We start from the raw sequence: 18465 nt of genomic DNA on the forward strand, positions 1-18465 counted from the left end.
GGTGGAGTTGGCAATGACCAGAGACATTTTTGGTCCCAGCTGGGGAGACGGGATTCCTGGCATTTAGCGGGTGGGAGCCAGGGGTGCTGGTCTGCGTCCTGCGTAGTGCAGGACACCCCCTTCCCAGGGCAAAGAATTATCCAACCCCAAATGTCAAGAGTGCTGAGGATGAGAAACCCTGGCTTGTAGGACGGAGTCTAAACTGTATGAATCGGTTCTACCTCCTTCACCCGGTACCCTCTTAGCAGCACCAAAAGACGCATAGCTCCCAGAAACTTCCAGGTGTTTGTTATCTCCACGCCCTCCGCAGCTCCCTCAGCCACCTCCTTTCTTGAGGGGCAGGTTTTGTGGCACCCAAAGATGGTGCATTTGGCGGAGTGTCAGATGCCAGCTCGATGACGCAATCCGATGATGGTTTCATGTTTGCCCCGTGACCGGGCTCCTGGCAGGGAAATGTTAATCAGGAAAGGTGTGTTTACGGGTCTCCTCCCGCTATCTTCTCTTTCCCCAGTAGCATCTTCCGGTGCCCAGAGCGGAGAGAGCTTGGCGCCTCACCGGGGCTCCATCAGCGTGCGTGGCATAAACAGATGAATGAATGGTCACCTGATGTGTGGTGTGAATGGACCGAAATTTGGAAACCCGTGCCCCGACCGGGTGACCGTCCCCTGCGTCTGCTCCAGTTTTCTACGGTGTTAGATAACGCCGCAGTGAACATCTTCGTGATTTCTTCCAACGTGTGTGTGTGTCCTCCCTTCTCACGACCACCCAACTCTTCCTCACGGCGGCCCTGTTTCCTTTTTCCTTTGCAGACCCCTCCGTCCCCCTGGACCCGATCTCGGTTTCTAATTCCTCGTCCCAGATTCTGCTGAAGTGGAAGCCCCCCTCCGACCCCAACGGCAACATCACGCACTACCTGGTTTTCTGGGAGAGGCAGGCAGAGGACAGCGAGCTGTTCCAGCTGGATTACTGCCTCAAAGGTGAGCACGGGGGGCTGCGCTGGGGTCGGTGGGGTTTGCACGCACGTCGGACCCACCTCGCTCCGTTTCTGGGCAGGCGGCTCTCGCTTCCCGTTTCTCAGTGTCTGTACATACGTGCGCACACACGCTCCGTTCCTTCTCATACCAAAACACGCACACACATTTTGACAAGCTGCTACACAAGCACGCACTCCAAAGGCACATGTCCAAGCCAGATATTTCTCAATTTCTTATATCTTGGCACCATTTCCCTCTGGAATTTTCTCCTCTTCCCTCTCCTTCCTCCTCCCCTCCCTGTCTTCCTCCTCCTCTTCCTCCTCCTCCCCCGCTCATACCAACCAGGATGCAGCCGTGTTAACCCACGGAAGACTCTTCTGTGCAAAGCTAGAGACACACCCGTCACGTTGAGAGGTTACAGACAGAGGCAGGGAAGGATTGTGTCCCTACTGAGACCCTTTAGTCCTAAGGGTTGGAGGCAGCAAGGAGCGATCATCCCTTCTCCCCCTTCTGAACTTTCAATTAAAATTTTATACTAATGACAATTTTTTTTAAAGTCTTTATCTTATTTACGTAATGGGCTTCCATGCACCTGAAGGAAAATGGAAAAATAGTTGAAGTCCCAAACTAGTGCATATACATTAAAGTTAATTTAAAACAGAGTTTTTAAAAACAAAGCAAAACAAAAAAATAAGGGGGCTGAGTGCAGTTGGCTCATGCCTGCTTTGGGAGGCCGGGACGAGAGGATCACTTGAGGCCAGGAGTTCGAGACCAGCCTGGACAGCATAGCAAGATCCTGTCTCTACAAAAAGTAAAACAAGAATTAGCAGAGGGTAGTGGTGTGCACCTGTAGTCCCAGCTACTTGGGAGGCTGAGGCAGCAGGATCACTTGAGCCCAGGAGTTGGAGGCTGCAGTGAGCTGTGATGACACCACTGCACCCCAGCCTGGGCGACAGAGCGAGACACTGTCTCAGATAAAAAAACAAAACACATTCTCCCTGTAGTCCCACCAAACCAGAGAAGCAGCAGTCACTACTTTTCCCTTTAGTTTTGGTTTGTTTGTTTGTCTTGATTTTATTTTCTCGAGATATTTTCAGTTAGTGATAATATCCTTAGCCCATGACCTTGGAGGAGAAGGCCAGGGGGTGTCACTGGGCATGGCATGGCGTGGCAGAGGCCCAGAGCCTGAGGTCTGCTCTTGGCTCGGCCCCTGACCTGCAGTAGGGTTTTGGCCAAGTCCCCAAGCAAGTCACCATCTACCTCCTTTTGGGGAGAAGGGGCGGGAGGACAGATGATCTCCAGGAGCCGTCCCAGCTCTAAGATCATGTGCTATATGTATGCCTGTGACATCATCCCCGCCTGAGCCGCGGGTTGCGAACGTGATTTATCTCCTCGGATGCTTTATATAACTCCGGGGCAAGTCCAGGCGTCGGCTCTGCTGCAAGCTGTTGGCCCTGCCTTCGAGTAACCAAAACCACCAGCGAGCGCAGCCACGGGCAACGTCAGCCAAAGCTTTCCTTTCCTTTTTATTCTGAAAGTCTAAATCTCTGATGACCACCAGACTCTTTAAACATGGTTTTATTTGCAATGATCACAAAGTTTATATAATTAAAAGTAAACTTGCTAAGGACAAACACTGTGTGATTCCACTCACAGGAGGTCCCTAGCTAGAGGTGTCAGATTCGCAGAGACAGAGAGTAGGGTGGTGGGTGCCAGGGGCTGGGGAGGGGGCGGGGAGTGAGTGTTTCATGGGGACAGAGTTTCAGTTTGGGAAGATGAGAAAGTTCCGGAGGTGGAGGGTGGTGACGGCTGCACAGCTCTGTGTGTGTGCAGAGTGCCATAGAACGGCACACTTAGAAACGGTTAAAATAATAAATTTTATGGGACGTGTATTTTACCACAATAAAAAAAACACACACACACACACACTAGGGATAGTAATAGGATGTGACTACTGGTCATGGTTAGTAACCTTATTTATTGTGTGTGTGTGTTTTAAATAGTGGTAGAATACACGTCCCATAAAATTTATTAACACTTGCTGTCCCATGGCATGAAGAGCATTCACAGTGCTGTGCAGCCGTCACCACCCTCCAGAACTTTCTCATCCTCCCAAACTGACGCTCTGTCCCCGTGAAACACTCACTCCCGCCCCCTCCCCAGCCCCTGGCACCCACCATCCTACTCTCTGTCTCTGAATTTGATGACTCTCGGGACCTCATTATATTTTGCTTTCATAGTCTCAGAAAAACCATGGGGCTCCGTGTTTCACGCAGTGGTCGCTAAAAAGAGGACGCAGTATGACACTTCTGCCTTATCAAACATCTTTCTCTCTAGAAATATGTCCAGAGCCCCCCCCTTCCTAAGGCAATCCTACATTTTTTCTCCATCTGTGATGTTGTAGCTAGCTCCTCTCAAAGCTAACCCAGCCAGATTACCCTATTAATAAATGTAAGAAGCATTTTCTGAAGTCCCTTCAGGCTTTCAAAGCTGTATAAATACTTGGGCTTCCGAGTGGATACTTACTATTCACTCGAAGGTACTTGATACATTCGCTTAGAGCAGATTGTCTACACCCAAGGCATTAAAGGGAAGGAAAACTGGCATTTCCTTTGCTTGGTAGACACTAGCAGACGCCAGGCACCCGGCGGGCTGGCGGCAGGTGGGGGTGAGTTGGAGGGGGCTGTCGTGGGTTCTGCCCGTACGGAGTCATGTCCCTCCTCACGGCTGTGCGAGAGGCGTGGCTGGGCTCACCCCATGCGTGGGTCACGGAAGCCCCCCAGGATTTGACCTCAGAAGTCAAGACACGGCCAGCCTCGGTACTTTCAAAAGAGTTTTGTATTTTTAGGACTGCTACCTTGGAAATGTTTATATTCCCTTTTCTATGCATATCTGATAAGTTCCTTCTTTGATCTCCTCCCATGTCTTTAGTTCAGAATTTTTCTACCCAGGCACTGTTGTTCTCTGGGGCTGCGTTGTTCTCTGGGCCACGGGCCATCCTGTGCACTGTAGGGTGTTGAGTGGTGTCTCTCGTCTGCTCGGAGCACCCCTGGCCAGTGCTGACAACCACAGATGTGTCCACATGTTGCCCAACGTCCCTGGCAGGCGGCAAAAGGGGAACAAAATTGCTCCTGGGTGAAAACCACTCACTAATCAAGTCTCATTTCTGGATTCACGCATGGACCCCTTAGAATTCCGAGTGGAACTTGGACCCAGGCTCTGCCTCAGCCCAGCCCCTCCGAGAAGGCTCCCTTCTGCTCCCCCCGTATGTGTGTGTGTTGCCAAAAAGAACTTGCACCCCTTTTCTCTGCTCTCCTCTAGGGCTGAAGCTGCCCTCGCGGACGTGGTCTCCCCCGTTCGAGTCCGAGGACTCTCAGAAACACAACCAGAGCGAGTATGAGGACGCGGCCGGCGAGTGCTGCATCTGCCCGAAGACGGACTCTCAGATCCTGAAGGAGCTGGAGGAGTCCTCGTTCAGGAAGACGTTCGAGGATTACCTGCACAACGTGGTTTTCGTCCCCAGGTCAGGACTCGACGTGGCCCCGGGCTGTCCGAGTGGGCTTCCATTGGCTCGGTGTTGGGGCGTCAGTACTGAAGGACCAAGGTGAAGGATGGAGGGTGACCCAGGGCCCACGGGAGGGTGGGCAGAGTCCCAGCGCCTGAGCGCAGCCCTCTCCAGGGTGGAGGAAGGGATCTTGCGATTTCCACAGGAACCTTAGCAGGAACTGCACATAATCACAGAAAAAGGGAAAACTTTACAAAACTCAGCATTTGTCTTTCTTATCTCTCCCGAGCCGGGGCTCCGAGTTCTGAAACAAACACCATCAGGTTATTAAGGCAAATCCTGACAAATGCCTTTCTGGCATCCCATGCTTGATTTGTCACTGAGTCTTAAACTCACCATATTCTCTTATTTTTTTTTTTATTTGTGTAACCCGCTCCTCCTTCTGGAACTTTCCACAGCATTTCCTAAAACCCAGAGGCATCTCCTATTTAAATAGATAGAATTTCCTTTAGTAAGTGAAGGGTCTTGATCAGTACATCTGATTTACTGAGAGAATTTGCAGTAAAAATTACTCTAGACTTTATTATTTTTTTTTTTATTATATTTTAGAGACAGAGTCTCACTCTGTCGCCTGGGCTGGAGTACAGTGGGGTCATCACAACTCACTGCAGCCTCCAACTCCTGGGCTCAAGCGATCCTCCTCCCTCAGCCTCCTGAGTAGCTCAGACTACAGGTGCAACCACCACATCTGGCTAATGAAAAAAAAATTTTTTTTTTTAGAGGTGGGGTCTTGCTATGTTGCCCAGTCTGGTCTTGAACTCCTGACCTCAGGCGATCCTCCTGCCTCAGCTTCCCAAAGTGCTGGGATGACACCACTGTGCCTGACCACTCTAGACTTTTTAATCTATCTTTACCTTTCCTCCAAGCAAAGACACTTAGGTAAAAGGCACTTTCCCATGACCATGCATCACTATTTTTTTTTAAAGCTTAATTAGTACTAAAAACAGGAAGAGACATTTACAAATACAGGTTAGATGGGTTCTTCCCATGCACATTTCTCTGCTTTAGTGCCCAAGAGGCAGAAGAGCAAAGCCGATCATGGCAGGGATTCTCAAGACTGACCACCTGGGGTCCCTGCCATTCTGTGTACCAGCGTGAGGAGGTCACTTCACCACTCCCTGTGCCTCAGTTTCCCCATCTGTAAAATGGCCATAATCATTGCTACCTTTTAGGGCTGTGAGATTAAACGAGTCACACAGGGATCTTCAACCTCCACACTGTGGACATTTGGAACCAGACCATTCTGTGGTGGGGGCTGTCTGGGCACTGTCGGGTGCTGAGCAGTGTCCCTGGACGTCCCCCATTTGATACCAATGGCTCCTCTTCCACACTCCACCCCAGTCATGACAACCAAAACTGCTTCAGGAATTGCCAAATGGCCCTGGGACATCGGCTTTGAGTGTGTATCGATGAGCCCGTAGCTGGGCCCCTCCCCCACCACCTTTGTCTGCCTTCCCCTAGAACTGGGTGGGTGGCCACCCAGAAATGTCTGATACAATCGTACGTTTCCAAAGCGGATGGAAACCACAGATAGAGCAAGGTTCTAAAATGTGTCTGTTGAAATATCCCCCAACGCTAGCCATCTGAGTAGACTTTATCCCAGAACCATCAATATGTAATGTTTCTTTTGCTTTTTTCTTTCTTTCTTGCATTTTTCCCCTGTGACCCTGAGTCCAAAAGAGCATTCAGTGGTACAGCCCAGGCATCGAAGCAGTTACTGTTTTACCCGTTTTAAAAACAAAACAGTGCCAGACTTGGGGGAATGGCTGAGTTAGTTGTGATGTCTCAATGTAGTGAAATTAAAGCTGAGTGCAGTGGCTCATGCCTGTAATGCCAACACTTTGGGAGGTCCAAGTGGGAGGATCATTTGAGGTCAGGAGTTTGAGACCCGCCTGGGCAACAGAGCGAGACTCCATCTCTACAAAAAATAGAAAAATTAGCCAGGTGTGGTGGCACGTGCCTACAGTCCCAGCTACTTGGGGAGTGAGGTGGGAGGATCACTTAAGCCTAGGAGTTGGAGGCTGCAGTGAGCTATGATGATGCCACTGCACTCCAGCCCGGGCGACAGAGCAAGACTCTATCACAAAAAAAAAAAAAAAAAGTAGTCACATTTAACATCCCAGGGGAACCCCAGCAGGGCAAGTCACTGGGGAATGACTTTCTCCGATTATTCTCCCCTTCTTTTGCTGGAATTCCCTGCACCTGCAGTGGAAGGTATAGTTCATGGTCAAAGGCAGGGCACTCTTGCTTGGACAGAACGCAGCCCTCCGGGGTGTCAGAGTCAAACAGTCTGTCTAACAAAGTTCTGTCTGTCCTCAAAGCGGTTGGTTTTCTTTTCACAGAAAAACCTCTCCAGGCACTGGTGCTGAGGATCCTAGGTACGACTTCACCTGTGTGGCCCCTGGTGGCTGCTCAGTGTAGGGCAGAGGGCAGAGGGCACGCTATGCGCCTTGGAGATCCCAGGGGTTTCCGTGGCTTAGTTGCATGCGACAGGCTTCCGCGCTGGAAAACAGACGCTTCATAAATTCACAAATTAAATGTCTTTCACTCTGAAATGGGATCCGGGCATGAATTGGGGGGGGGGGGGGGAATCTTAACTAACACACTCTTCCTAAAACACAGAATCATAGGAGTGCTTCCCGGGGCACCTCCTTCCTGTCTTCCGTGTGTCCCAGTCACTGTTCACCGTCCACTCCCTGAACTTCCATCCCACGTGCTGCCTGCACCTGAGGCGCACCTAGGAGTCTGAGCTGCACGACGCAGGGGTGTCCCACCGCAGCATGTCCCCCTGCTCTCTGGGGGAAGATTGATCTGGAAGCACAACATTTTTTTATTCAGGGAGACAGGCCCTAAGCAAAGAGGACTACCATGTCACTCACTGAATTCCACCGAGGAGAGTCAGGGACAGTTGCCTTCAACTTGCATCTTACAGAACGAAGGGGGCGGGGACCCCCCAGACCACAGAACAAGCAGGGAAGAACTTGGGGGAAAGGCCAGGAGATGGGACGAATCGCATTGGGCCCTTGGGAAGAGCAGGAGGTGAGGCTGGAAAGGAGAGGTTAGGGCCACGTTGAGGGATTTTCTTCTGTTTAACAGAGCGTTTATTTTTTCCAGGCACCTGTGTGGCCAGAGCTGCCCTCTAGTGGCCGTTGGGAATATACTCTGTACTAAAAGAAAGGGCTGGAAATTTGTGGTCTTGGGTGCAAAGCGGGATTTCTCAATCTGTCTTTTGGATAATTTGGGGATGGATCATTCTCAGGGGTGGTGACCATCCTGTGCCCTGTAGGGTGCTAGGCAGCGTACCTGGCCTCCACTCACTCGACGTCAGTATCATACCTGCCCCCCAAAGTAGTGATAGCCAAAAATATCTCTAGACAGTGCCAAATGTCCCCCTGGGGGTGGGGGCAGATGTAGCCCTGGTGGAGACCACCAGTCTAGTGTGGGATTGTTGGATAATAAAATGCTGCCTATGGGCCAGGTGGGGTGGCTCACCCCTATAATCCTAGCACTCTGGGAGGCCAAGGCAGAAGGATCACTTGAGCTCAGGAGTTCGAGACCAGCCTCAGCAAAAGCAAGACCCCATCTCTACTAAAAATAGAAAGAAATTAGCTGGGCAACTAAAAACATAAAAAATTAGCCTGGCATGGTAGCACATGCCTGTAGTTCAAGTTCCCGGGAGTTCGAGGCTGCAGTGAGCTATGATGATGCCACTGCACTCCAGCCTGGGCAACAGAGCAAGACTGTCCCCCCCAAAAAATGCTTCCTACGTAGGGAGTGAAAGCCTCAGTTGGCAGGAAAGACCCTGTCCTAAGCGTCTTTCATTACCACTTTAGGGTCTTTGGGGATATAATTCTTTGTGTACAGATAACTATTTGGCCTATTTGATGAGGCTGTTTTATGTCTCTGGTCATTCAGGTACCAGTTTCTCTTGGGTTATTTATGAGGCTCCAATGTCTTGGTTATTTTTTTGCAAGACCCTTTGTGCCTGTACCGAAATGTTCCAAAGACTGCAGTATGGATATATCATTGGCTTGAGAAGTGGGGGAGCTGTTTTCTTTTCTATCCAAGAAGGTTGTTGGTCTTTTAATAAAAAAAAAAGATAACAAGGAAAATCTTATTAACTACCTCCCACCAAAGTAGATTTGTTTTCTGACCACAAATTTTCTGATGACAATGCAATAATAAAAACAAAAAGTTAAACTTCAGAAGTTTGAACAGAAAACTCTACTTCTTGGGGGTTAAAAAGTCAATCACTTCAAGATCTATTAGGTCAAAGAAGAAATGGAAACTTCCTATTGAAATCCCTTTGGAAAATAATGAAAATGTGAAATGTGACTATCATATACCTTAACTTGTAGAATGTTGCCAAAGCTGGGCTTTGATGAAAATTAATGGACTTTAATGGATTCATAAACTAGGAAAAATACTTTAAAATGTCAAAATATAAAAGTGTTCAAGAGGGAGAAGAAAATTGATAATAGTGAAGCCTTTGGTAAATGTAACCTAAGGGGAAAACCACAAAAAACTAGAAGGAGAGAAGATAATATAAAACTAGAGCTAAACTGATTCAAAAAGAAGCAGAAAAATTATGCAGTTTCAAAACTTTGGAAAAAGATACGTAGCAGTTAATTTCCTGGATACAGTCTTCAGGCCGAGAGAGTTTTATAGATGAGTTCTTTGACACCCTGAAAGAGCCACTATTTACTCTAATATAGAAACTGTTCCAGGGTGTAGAAGTCTATGAAAATCATCCCAGCTCATTTTATGAAACTAACATAACACCCTTAGTAGAACCTGACGAATATACTACACTGAAAAAAAATAAATAGGCCAAGCAAATATGTGACTTTAGATTCAACTGTTTCAGATAAAACACTACACTAGCAATATTGTTTATGTCCAAAATGCAAGAGTGGTTTAAGATCAGAAGATCTGATAATATCATCTACTTCATCAAGAGGCACAATAAGGAAAATCATATCATTAATGCAATAACATTAATTAAACATTCCTAACTTAGAAAAAGGAGGGGAAAAGAGGCCTCTTACAAAAGTAGGAATAGAATACTTCTTCCACAAAATAAATATTCCCTGGATTAAGCCAACAGCCAAGCTAACAGCATTCTTAAAATAATTCTTAGAGTTAGGAACAAAACAAGGATGCCTAATCTCATCATTACTAATTAACGTTTCTCTGGGCAACTAGCCAATGCAATAAGACATGAAACAAATTAGAATTGTGAAGAATGGAATGTGGCAAGTCATTGATATTTGCAGATGGTCTAGTGCAAGGACAGGCAAACTATGGCCCATGTGGCCAGCTGCCTATTCTTGTAAATGAACTTTTATGGGAATACAGCCACACTCATTTGTCCACATACTATCTATGGCTGCTTTAAGCTACAATGGCAGAGTTGAGTAGTTACGACAGAGGTCGCATGGCCTGCAAAACCCCAAATATTTACTATCTAGCCCTTTATGGGGAAAATGTGCTAACCCCTTTGCCAGTCTGTTTAAGACTAGCTTCTGTATTAAGAAGCTTAAAGGGTTTTCTCTCTCCTTGAACTGAGTGATATCTTCTAGAAATCTACTCTAGGGAACTTAATAAGGCAATCAGACAAACGATCAAAGCAATTATTTATAATAGCAAACAAAATTGGGAATACCACGTTTAAAAAAAATAGGAGATGGCTGAGTGCGTGACAGCTCATGCAATAAATGGAATATTTTACAGCAATAAAATATTTTCTGAGTTTTCCACAAGGAGCACATGCTACTTTGTCATTGAGCAGGGGAAAAAAACCCTAACATTAAAATAGAAAAAAAAAAAAAAAAAAAAAAAAGCTCAAATCCTGCCTACTTAAGCCATTAGGTTGTAAGGAAAATATTTAATGAATACATCCAATAAAACAAGTGAGCAAAGTGGGTTATAAAATGGGCTCCATCCTCATCTACACCCACACATAATATTTATGGGGGGAAAAAATTGCCCAAAGGAAGCAATGGCAGGTGGAATTATAAGTCATTTACATTTTCTTTTTTATGCTTTTTGTTTGTATTTTAAAATGTTTTGGGCCATCTACATTTATTTCTTAATGTACCTTTTGAAAAGGTGGGGACAAGTGTGCCAATTGCATAGACGGTTCTTGGAGGTACCCTTTACTTACCTGAATGATGAGATTCCTTTGCCAAGAATTCAAGCTTCGTTGCTCAAATGACACGGGTGCCCTAAGCAGTCACAGAGATGAGAAGATCCATTTCTTCCTGTTTAAACCGGTGATGTCAGTCTGTAGCCTGGACCACTGGGCCAACGCCATTTGGCAGGGCTTCCTGAAAAGCTAGACTCTTACGTGCTTTTGGCGTCTTATTTTTAACACTGACCCTGGGTGGCCTATTCATCTGCAAAATGAAAACCTGAAATCAAGCATGTTGAGGGGCAATATCGGGCTGTGTCCTGGAATCATCCATCCCTCACGGGGTGCGCCTGACCTTATCCTTGAGATGCTTACAAAAGGCATCTCGAAAGCTGCTCTGGGTGGTAATTCCTGGCAATCTGCATTTTAATCCATGTGCCTCCCTCCACCCCACCGCTCCCTGCACCCCGATCTTTCTTTTTAATTAGGCCTTTCATTCTCTAGCATCATCGTTATTTTTAAGATGATGATGGTGTGATCGTGCGTGTCCTGTTGTCGTCCTTCCAGGCCATCTCGGAAACGCAGGTCTCTTGGCGAAGTCGGGAACGTGACGGTGGCCGCCGTGCCCGCCGTGCCCACCGTCCCAAGTTTCCCCAACACCTCCTCGACTAGCGTGCCCACGAGCCCGGAGGAGCACCGGCCCTTCGAGAAAGTGGTGAACAAGGAGTCACTGGTCATCTCCGGCCTGCGGCACTTCACGGGCTATCGCATCGAGCTGCAAGCTTGCAACCAAGATGCCCCCGAGGAACGATGCAGCGTGGCAGCCTATGTCAGCGCCAGGACCATGCCTGAAGGTGGGGCTACTCCCCCCACCGGTGTCCGTGCTAAATGGGGTGGGAGGCCCAGGCTGCCCAAGGACAAACCCTTCAGCCCATAGACATTGTATACTATATGTGTACTTTACCTTATTTGCTTTTATTATTATTCTATTTTTTTTTTTCTTTTGGACACAGGGTCTTGCTTTGTTGCCCAGGCTGGAGTGCAGTGGCGTGATCAAAGCTGTCTGGCTAATTTTTAAATTTTTTGTAGAGATGGGGTCTTGCTATGTTGCCCAGGCTGGTCTTGAACTCCTGGGCTCAAGCCATCCTCCCACCTCAGCCTCCCAAAGTGCTGGGACTACAGGCGTGAGCCACTCACTGCACCTGGCCATTTAAATAGTACATGGGCTGTGGGAAAATTACATAAGCAGCTCGAGATCGCTCAGCTGGTAGGTGGTAGAAGTGGGATCTGATCCAAGACTTACATGCCTGCCTCTAACTTCTGCTCCATACAGCCAAGGCTGATGATATCATAGGCCCCGTGACCCATGAAATCTTTGAGAACAACGTCGTTCACTTGATGTGGCAGGAGCCGAAGGAACCCAATGGTCTGATCGTGCTGTATGAAGTGAGTTATCGGCGATATGGCGATGAGGTAAGGACCTGGATGCTCGGGCACCACCTTTGGAGTTGTCCTCGTACCTCCTTCCTCTGCTTAACTTCTGACCCAAATGCTTCTCTCATTAGATGCTGTGTTGTTGGGACTTAAAGCCTTGATACACGGCCTTCCAGGGAGATAGGTTTGAAATGCCAACCTGCAAACTGATTTCTTTGCTCAGATTCCTACGTTGCTTTTCAGTTGTGTCCTCCATGTGGGATGATGGCTGCTTCCATCTGTGTCCCTCTTGCCACCATGGCAGACTCATTTTGCTTTAGAGGGAGTTATCGGAATCTGGGAATGAATCATTTAAAACTTTAATAAGTGACTTTTGGTTGGACGCCTCCCTTTAGTCCCAGACCCTCGCAAGTTAATGGGCAAATGCAGAGATGCACGAGAGACAGAATCCAAGACAGAGAACTAAGCCAGCAGCTAAGCTGTCCTCAGCGATCACTGTTCGCCGCGTGCACACTGAGCACTTGACACACAGTATCTCGTTTATCCCATTTTATCACATCTCAGACGTTGTGAGAAGCCCCATTATTTTTATAGAAAGAAAAAGTCACTTCATTCTCATTGTAAAATGGCGTTGCTCGCAACATGCCTTCCGATTTCAGGAATGTCAAAATGCAAATGTGGTATACTTCTTGGGACTGAGGAAGTACAATAAATCCTCAGCATATCCCAGTGAGCTGGGTACTGAGGCTTCCAGAGTTGAAATCAAGGTCTGCAAGAATAGAGTCAGGATTCAAACCCGAGACTGATATTCTTCTAATCCAAGGGTTGGCTGGCAATTTTTTTTTTCTGTAAAGGGCCAGATGGTCTCTGTTGCAATTGCTCCACTCTGCCATGATACCAAGAAAGCAGCCGTGGATGGTGCATAAACAAATGGGTGTGCTCGTGTACCAATAAAACTTTATTTACAAAAACAAGTGGTGGGCCGGGGTTAGCCTGTAGGCCAGAGTTTGCCAAGAACCAACAGGAGTTATAGCAACACTGTCTGATTTCCTGGAACTTTGGGAGAGAGACCTGCTATGGCCAGGTGCACCTCCCTCAAGGGACCCCTCCTGGGATCACATCAACTCTTGCCACCCAAATATTTGACTGTGACAATGATTTAGAACTGGGATCATCACACTATGGCCTGTGGGCCAAGTCTGGCTCACAGCCTGTTCTTCTATAGCCTGCAGAGAGTTGTTATAAAGAAATAAAGAAAAACATGCAATAGAGACTCTATATGGCCCTTCCCAGAAAAAGTAAATTTTAGAAAACAGAAATGTCCTCACTGAAATTGTCATTGTCTGCCTATCTGGGGGTCCTGTTTGCTAAATAAATGGACTAGCTGTATGCCTTTTTTTAAACATCCATTTTATAAATAAAATGCCTTGCCCTATAGAACTCAGTTTTTAATTTGCATAAACATGCTTTTGCATAGAATTCGTGTTCATGTGTTGCTTTCTCCTGCCTAATGATGTGTCTGTCTGTGAGGTGCTGTGTCACTGTGGTCTTGATTTGCATTTTTGTCCTGGCTCCTTTGAGGCTGAGTTTTGTGCCCTCCCCAGGAGGACTTAGACGCTTCAGTTGCAGGCCCTGGAACCAGGGTGGGCTTGAAGGTGGGATGTGACAGCCACTGAAGTGAGGGGAGTAGCTTCCAAAGGAAGTTGAGGGCATTTTTGGCAGCAAAAAGAATACGGATTCTGTGGAGTGCGCCATTATGTGTTTCTACTGCAGAACCTCCTTGATTTTATTTCTGCTGCTATGACCAACTTGTCCCCATTTGCCTGGAATTTTCTGATTGTGGGCACCTAAATCCCACATTCCTGGAACCCCTTAGTTTTGGCTAAACCTGGAAAACTGATCACTCTATTGACATCGGACCTAACCCTAACCCTAACTTCTCCCAGCTTCTTCCTGCTGCCTTTAACTGGCCTGTGTGTCTCCTATTCCTGGGGCCCAAGGGTCGCTGGTAGGAATCTTCAGCAGCCTCTGCCCCAGACAGCACAACCTCAATCCCAGACAGATCAGCCGTTTCCCCTCGAGGGAAGCAAAGATGTGGCAGAAAATTAGGAGAAATTGAGAGGTTACAGTCACCTTCTTCAAAACCTTTCACAGATACTTAACCATTTCCAACATTTTCCTTAATCACCTAGCAGCGCTTTGATTAAGAAAAAAAACAACATCAGACTTTTATTTTATATACACAATTTGGACTGTCGGAGTATAATTTTACCGCATTTATAGAATTCTCTCCGGCATTTGGTGGGAGGTAATTTTTTTTTTCCCTTTTTGGTTAGTGTAATAGACACAATCACCTCCTGTTATTTATTTGATTGCATTGCCTTTGAGGATGTCCTTTTTTAAACCTTGCATCAAAATCATTTGTCCCCTGGACACTTCCCTGTTCCACTGTTGGAAACTCTGTCTCTGGGGAATCATCCTTCCCCGGAAAGAGCATCAAGTGTGTGTGTGTGTGTGTGTGTGTTTTCACATTCTTTGCTCAGTATCTTTTAGAGGTTTAGTCTTTTTCTCCCATTGGCACAAACTTTTAAGTAATTGGCTTCTTCAAGTTTTGGGTTTTGTTTTGCTTTTTTTTTTTTTTTTTTCTATTGGTATCTATGGCGAGAGCTTGACAAAGGTTCTAGTTCTTCCATCACACCCCCTTCTGGCTCCCCGCTCCTGAAGGTGTCTGGGGTGAATGACAAGTGTCAGAGGATGCATGTCCCCTTTGTCCCAGATAGCAGCTACCTTTGGCTTAATAGTCCCTTGCTACTTGGTGACTCATTCTACTTGGAAGAAACTTTGGACTGGAGTCCTCTGCCCCCACCCCTGCTGCCAGGGCGATTTGTTTTCTCCCTGTTATTGTCACATGATAAGCACGGGGTTTTCGACATTTCTTTCTCTTCTCCTCCCCTTCCCTCCCTCCCCCCCCACCCCGCCCCCTTGTAAGTTTTCCAGCCCAGTTCTCTGCATGCACTATTAGTTTGGACTGTTTTGGAAAGTTTTCAGAGCTTTGGCTCGACGCTTGCAGGTTTTGCCGTCTCACTCCCCGGTGAGCCTCCTGTCTCTCCTCCTAGCACACTTCGGGTTTCTCGCTAGTTGCATGCTTAGCACAGAGCGTGTGCACCACTTTTCTCCTCTTACCAGACATGTGGGTGAAGTTCAACTCTGTGTGTGATGATTAAAAATATATGATAAAAGAAAAATAAGGAGAAATGTTAATCAGAAAGTGCAATGTTTCAGGTAGACAGGAGGAATACGTTCTAGGGATCTGTTGCCCTCTGTAGACATGGTAACTAGAAGTAGTAATGCGTATTTCAAAATTGCTAAAAGAATAGATTTTAAATGTTCTTACCATAAAGAAATGGTAAGTACGTGAGGTAATGTATGTGTTAAATTAGCCTCTTTGAATCATTCCACAGTGTAAACATGTATCCTAACCTCACACTGCACCCCATATATACTATTATTTGTCAATTAAAAATAAAATAAGGCCAGGTACGGGGGCTCAAACCTGTAATCCCAGCACTTTGGGAGGTCGAGGCAGGAGGATCACTTGAGGCCAGGAATTTCAGACTAGCCTGGGCAACACAGTGAGACCCCTTCTATACAAAAATAAATAAATGAATAAATGAAATAATCTTTTAAAAACAGAATAGTATTTCATGACATGAAAATTGTTTGGAGTCCAACTTTTTCAGTGTTGATGAAGTTTTATTGGCACACAGCCAAACCCTTTTACTTGTGGAGGTCATGAAGTTCTTTGTGGCTGTTTTTGCAGTGTAACAGCAGAGTTGATTGAGTCTGGCTTGCAAAGCTGAGAACATTTACTCTCCGACTCCTGACAGCAAAAGCTGAACAACCTCCATCCTAACTCTTGGTTTCCTCACTTGCAGCATGAAGCTCACGGCACCTAAGCCATGGGTTGCTGTGAGAATTAGGTGATATGATCCAAGTCAGACGCTAGGAAGTCTGGCTGTTATCAATAACGACGACCTCTGTACCTGTTTCCTTTTCCCTAGCACTATGGTTCCAAAATTCTGCAATTCTCCAAGTCGTGTGGGTGTCATACTCTGATTGTGCTTTGTTGCCTTGGCATTGTCTCTGAGTGGGATCCTGGCTGTGACATCCCTGCTTGGGTGGATATGGCAGATGAGCCAATCTCAGCCAGCCTCCTCCTGCCTTCTAGGAGCTGCATCTCTGTGTGTCCCGCAAGCATTACGCACTGGAGCGGGGCTGCAGGCTGCGTGGGCTGTCACCGGGGAACTACAGCGTGCGAGTCCGGGCCACCTCCCTGGCAGGCAATGGTTCCTGGACAGAAGCCACCCATTTTTACGTGACGGACTATTGTAAGTCTCCCCGGCAGCCTTGACTGGGTTGGGGATATGCTTGGCACTGGACGTGGTAGAACATTGCAGAGGATGAGCTGGGGGAAGCTACAGGTGCTAGCCCTGGACACTTGGGTCCGCTGGTTGCTGCTGTGTGACTGGGGCAAGGTGCTTGACCTCTCTGATCCTGCACTTGCTCATCTGTACATGGAGATAATAACTGGACCCACTTCTGAAGGTAGAGGGAGATTTCAATGACACAAAAGTTAAGTGGCTGGCACGAGGCACCTCTGGGAAACACATTAATTAGTTCCTGTTACTAGTGTATCCGTATTTGCTATTAGAATTTTTCATCTGCCAAAGGTAATGTTGGGTTTGTTACTGGCTATGTAATCTGCAGGGCACAGTACAAAATAAAAATAAAGAGCTCCTTGCTTAAAAATTATTAGGAACTTCAAGGGGACAAGGGCAGGGCATTAAACTGAGAGCAGAGCTCCTTTGAGTGTGGGGTCCCGTGTGACTGCCTGGGTTGCATGCCTGTCAAGCCGGCCCTGGGTGGGGACGTGAGAAGGCTGTCCCAGGGCGGTGGTCCGGGGAGGGTCACAACAGTGTGCTTCCAGAATACAGCCCTCAGAGCCCACCACCTGGCCCCGCTGAGCCAAATGATGTTCCGGAACTGCTGGAACATGTGGCCCAAGAGACCAGCAGAGAGAGATTCAGGGACAAGAAAAGAGGGAACAAGTATGGATTGATCTTTGCTGTGAACACATTTTGACATCAAACGTATATTTTCTTATTCTATTTCAGTAGACGTCCCATCAAATATTGCGAAAATTATCATTGGCCCTCTCATCTTTGTATTTCTCTTCAGTGTGGTGATTGGCAGTATTTATTTATTCCTGAGAAAAAGGTGAGTACAGTGGTGTGTTGGTAAATGGTGAACAACCAGCTCTCTGGGAAAAAGTATGCCTAGATACAGAGGTAGGTATATTTGAGTTTATTATAAATTTTACTGACATGGGATATGTAATGTGCAATTTACAGGTAATAACCTTAATACAATATACAGTATTCTTTATTGTAAATGCACCCTAGCCAGTTGATTTTCTTTCCCTCTAAACCTTTATATCCATAACCAACCCATGGACACAACTGATGAACCAGTATAGCTCCACTGTGAATGTTGATTGGTTTTTTAAATTTATGTTGCAGATATAAGATAAAAATGATATAAGATGTATACATTCATCAATGATGTGGGTGACTTTTCTTTGCTGAATCAGATAATAATTTTTAAATACCAGAAGAAAATTTTCTTTCTTTTTTTTTTTTTTTTTGTGCCATTTGCAAGGCTTCACTGCACACATGACACACTTTGAAGTTAAATCTGCATGATTAAACATGTTTCTCATCACTTTCTCAAGCCTGGACAAACAACAGAATAATAAATCCAGTTCTGATATGTAGCGTTGGCCGATGCCTGTGGTGTAAATATTCCTGCCTTAGCCAATTTCAAGCTGTTAGATGTGATGTCCCTGAGCACAGGGCTGGCAAGATAGACACAATAGCTCACATTGTATCCTGTTTCTACCCTATGATACAGTGTTGCAAATAAACGAGATCCCATGAATAACCTCAAGCACCTTGATCATAGTAAAATGCAGTATGAACATTAGTTAGTGATGAGTTTTGAACATTTATTGCCTTTGCTTTTAGTTCATCATAAGACTCTATCATTTAATTTTTACTGATGGTTGTATTCAGAAACCAGTCAGCAAATTTTCTGAAAATGTAACATTGTTTCTTGCCAGCTCCAGAACAGCACTGGGTTAGTAGCTTTTAGGTGTTACATGGACAACCATAAATTATAATAAAAGCCACCCAGGGAGTGGGGAGCGTTCCCATGTTGATGCATTTAAGTAGCCATCTGACCCATTTCCATGCAAAACATAAGGGTCCCCTATCTCCGCCCTAGACTGCATCTGAGTTTAT

General features: G+C 46.4%; 1 protein-coding gene across 4 annotated transcripts in view; it reads left to right on the forward strand.

Moving 5' to 3' along the window:
* Positions 1 to 18465, forward strand: part of INSR (insulin receptor) — a 119140-nt gene that overhangs the window by 88671 nt on the left and 12004 nt on the right. The window contains exons 9-15 of one of the 4 annotated variants that reach the window (XM_069479406.1): positions 810 to 977; positions 4296 to 4497; positions 6882 to 6917; positions 11240 to 11526; positions 12006 to 12145; positions 16335 to 16494; positions 17281 to 17383. In XM_069479406.1, coding sequence (XP_069335507.1) covers positions 810 to 977; positions 4296 to 4497; positions 6882 to 6917; positions 11240 to 11526; positions 12006 to 12145; positions 16335 to 16494; positions 17281 to 17383 — 1096 coding nt within the window. The remainder of the gene's footprint in view (positions 1 to 809; positions 978 to 4295; positions 4498 to 6881; positions 6918 to 11239; positions 11527 to 12005; positions 12146 to 16334; positions 16495 to 17280; positions 17384 to 18465) is intronic. The other 3 variants (XM_069479415.1, XM_069479423.1, XM_069479432.1) reach the window with 3 other exon arrangements.

This window comes from Eulemur rufifrons, chromosome 2 (genome assembly GCF_041146395.1).
Source record: "Eulemur rufifrons isolate Redbay chromosome 2, OSU_ERuf_1, whole genome shotgun sequence".
Lineage (NCBI taxonomy): Eukaryota > Metazoa > Chordata > Mammalia > Primates > Lemuridae > Eulemur > Eulemur rufifrons.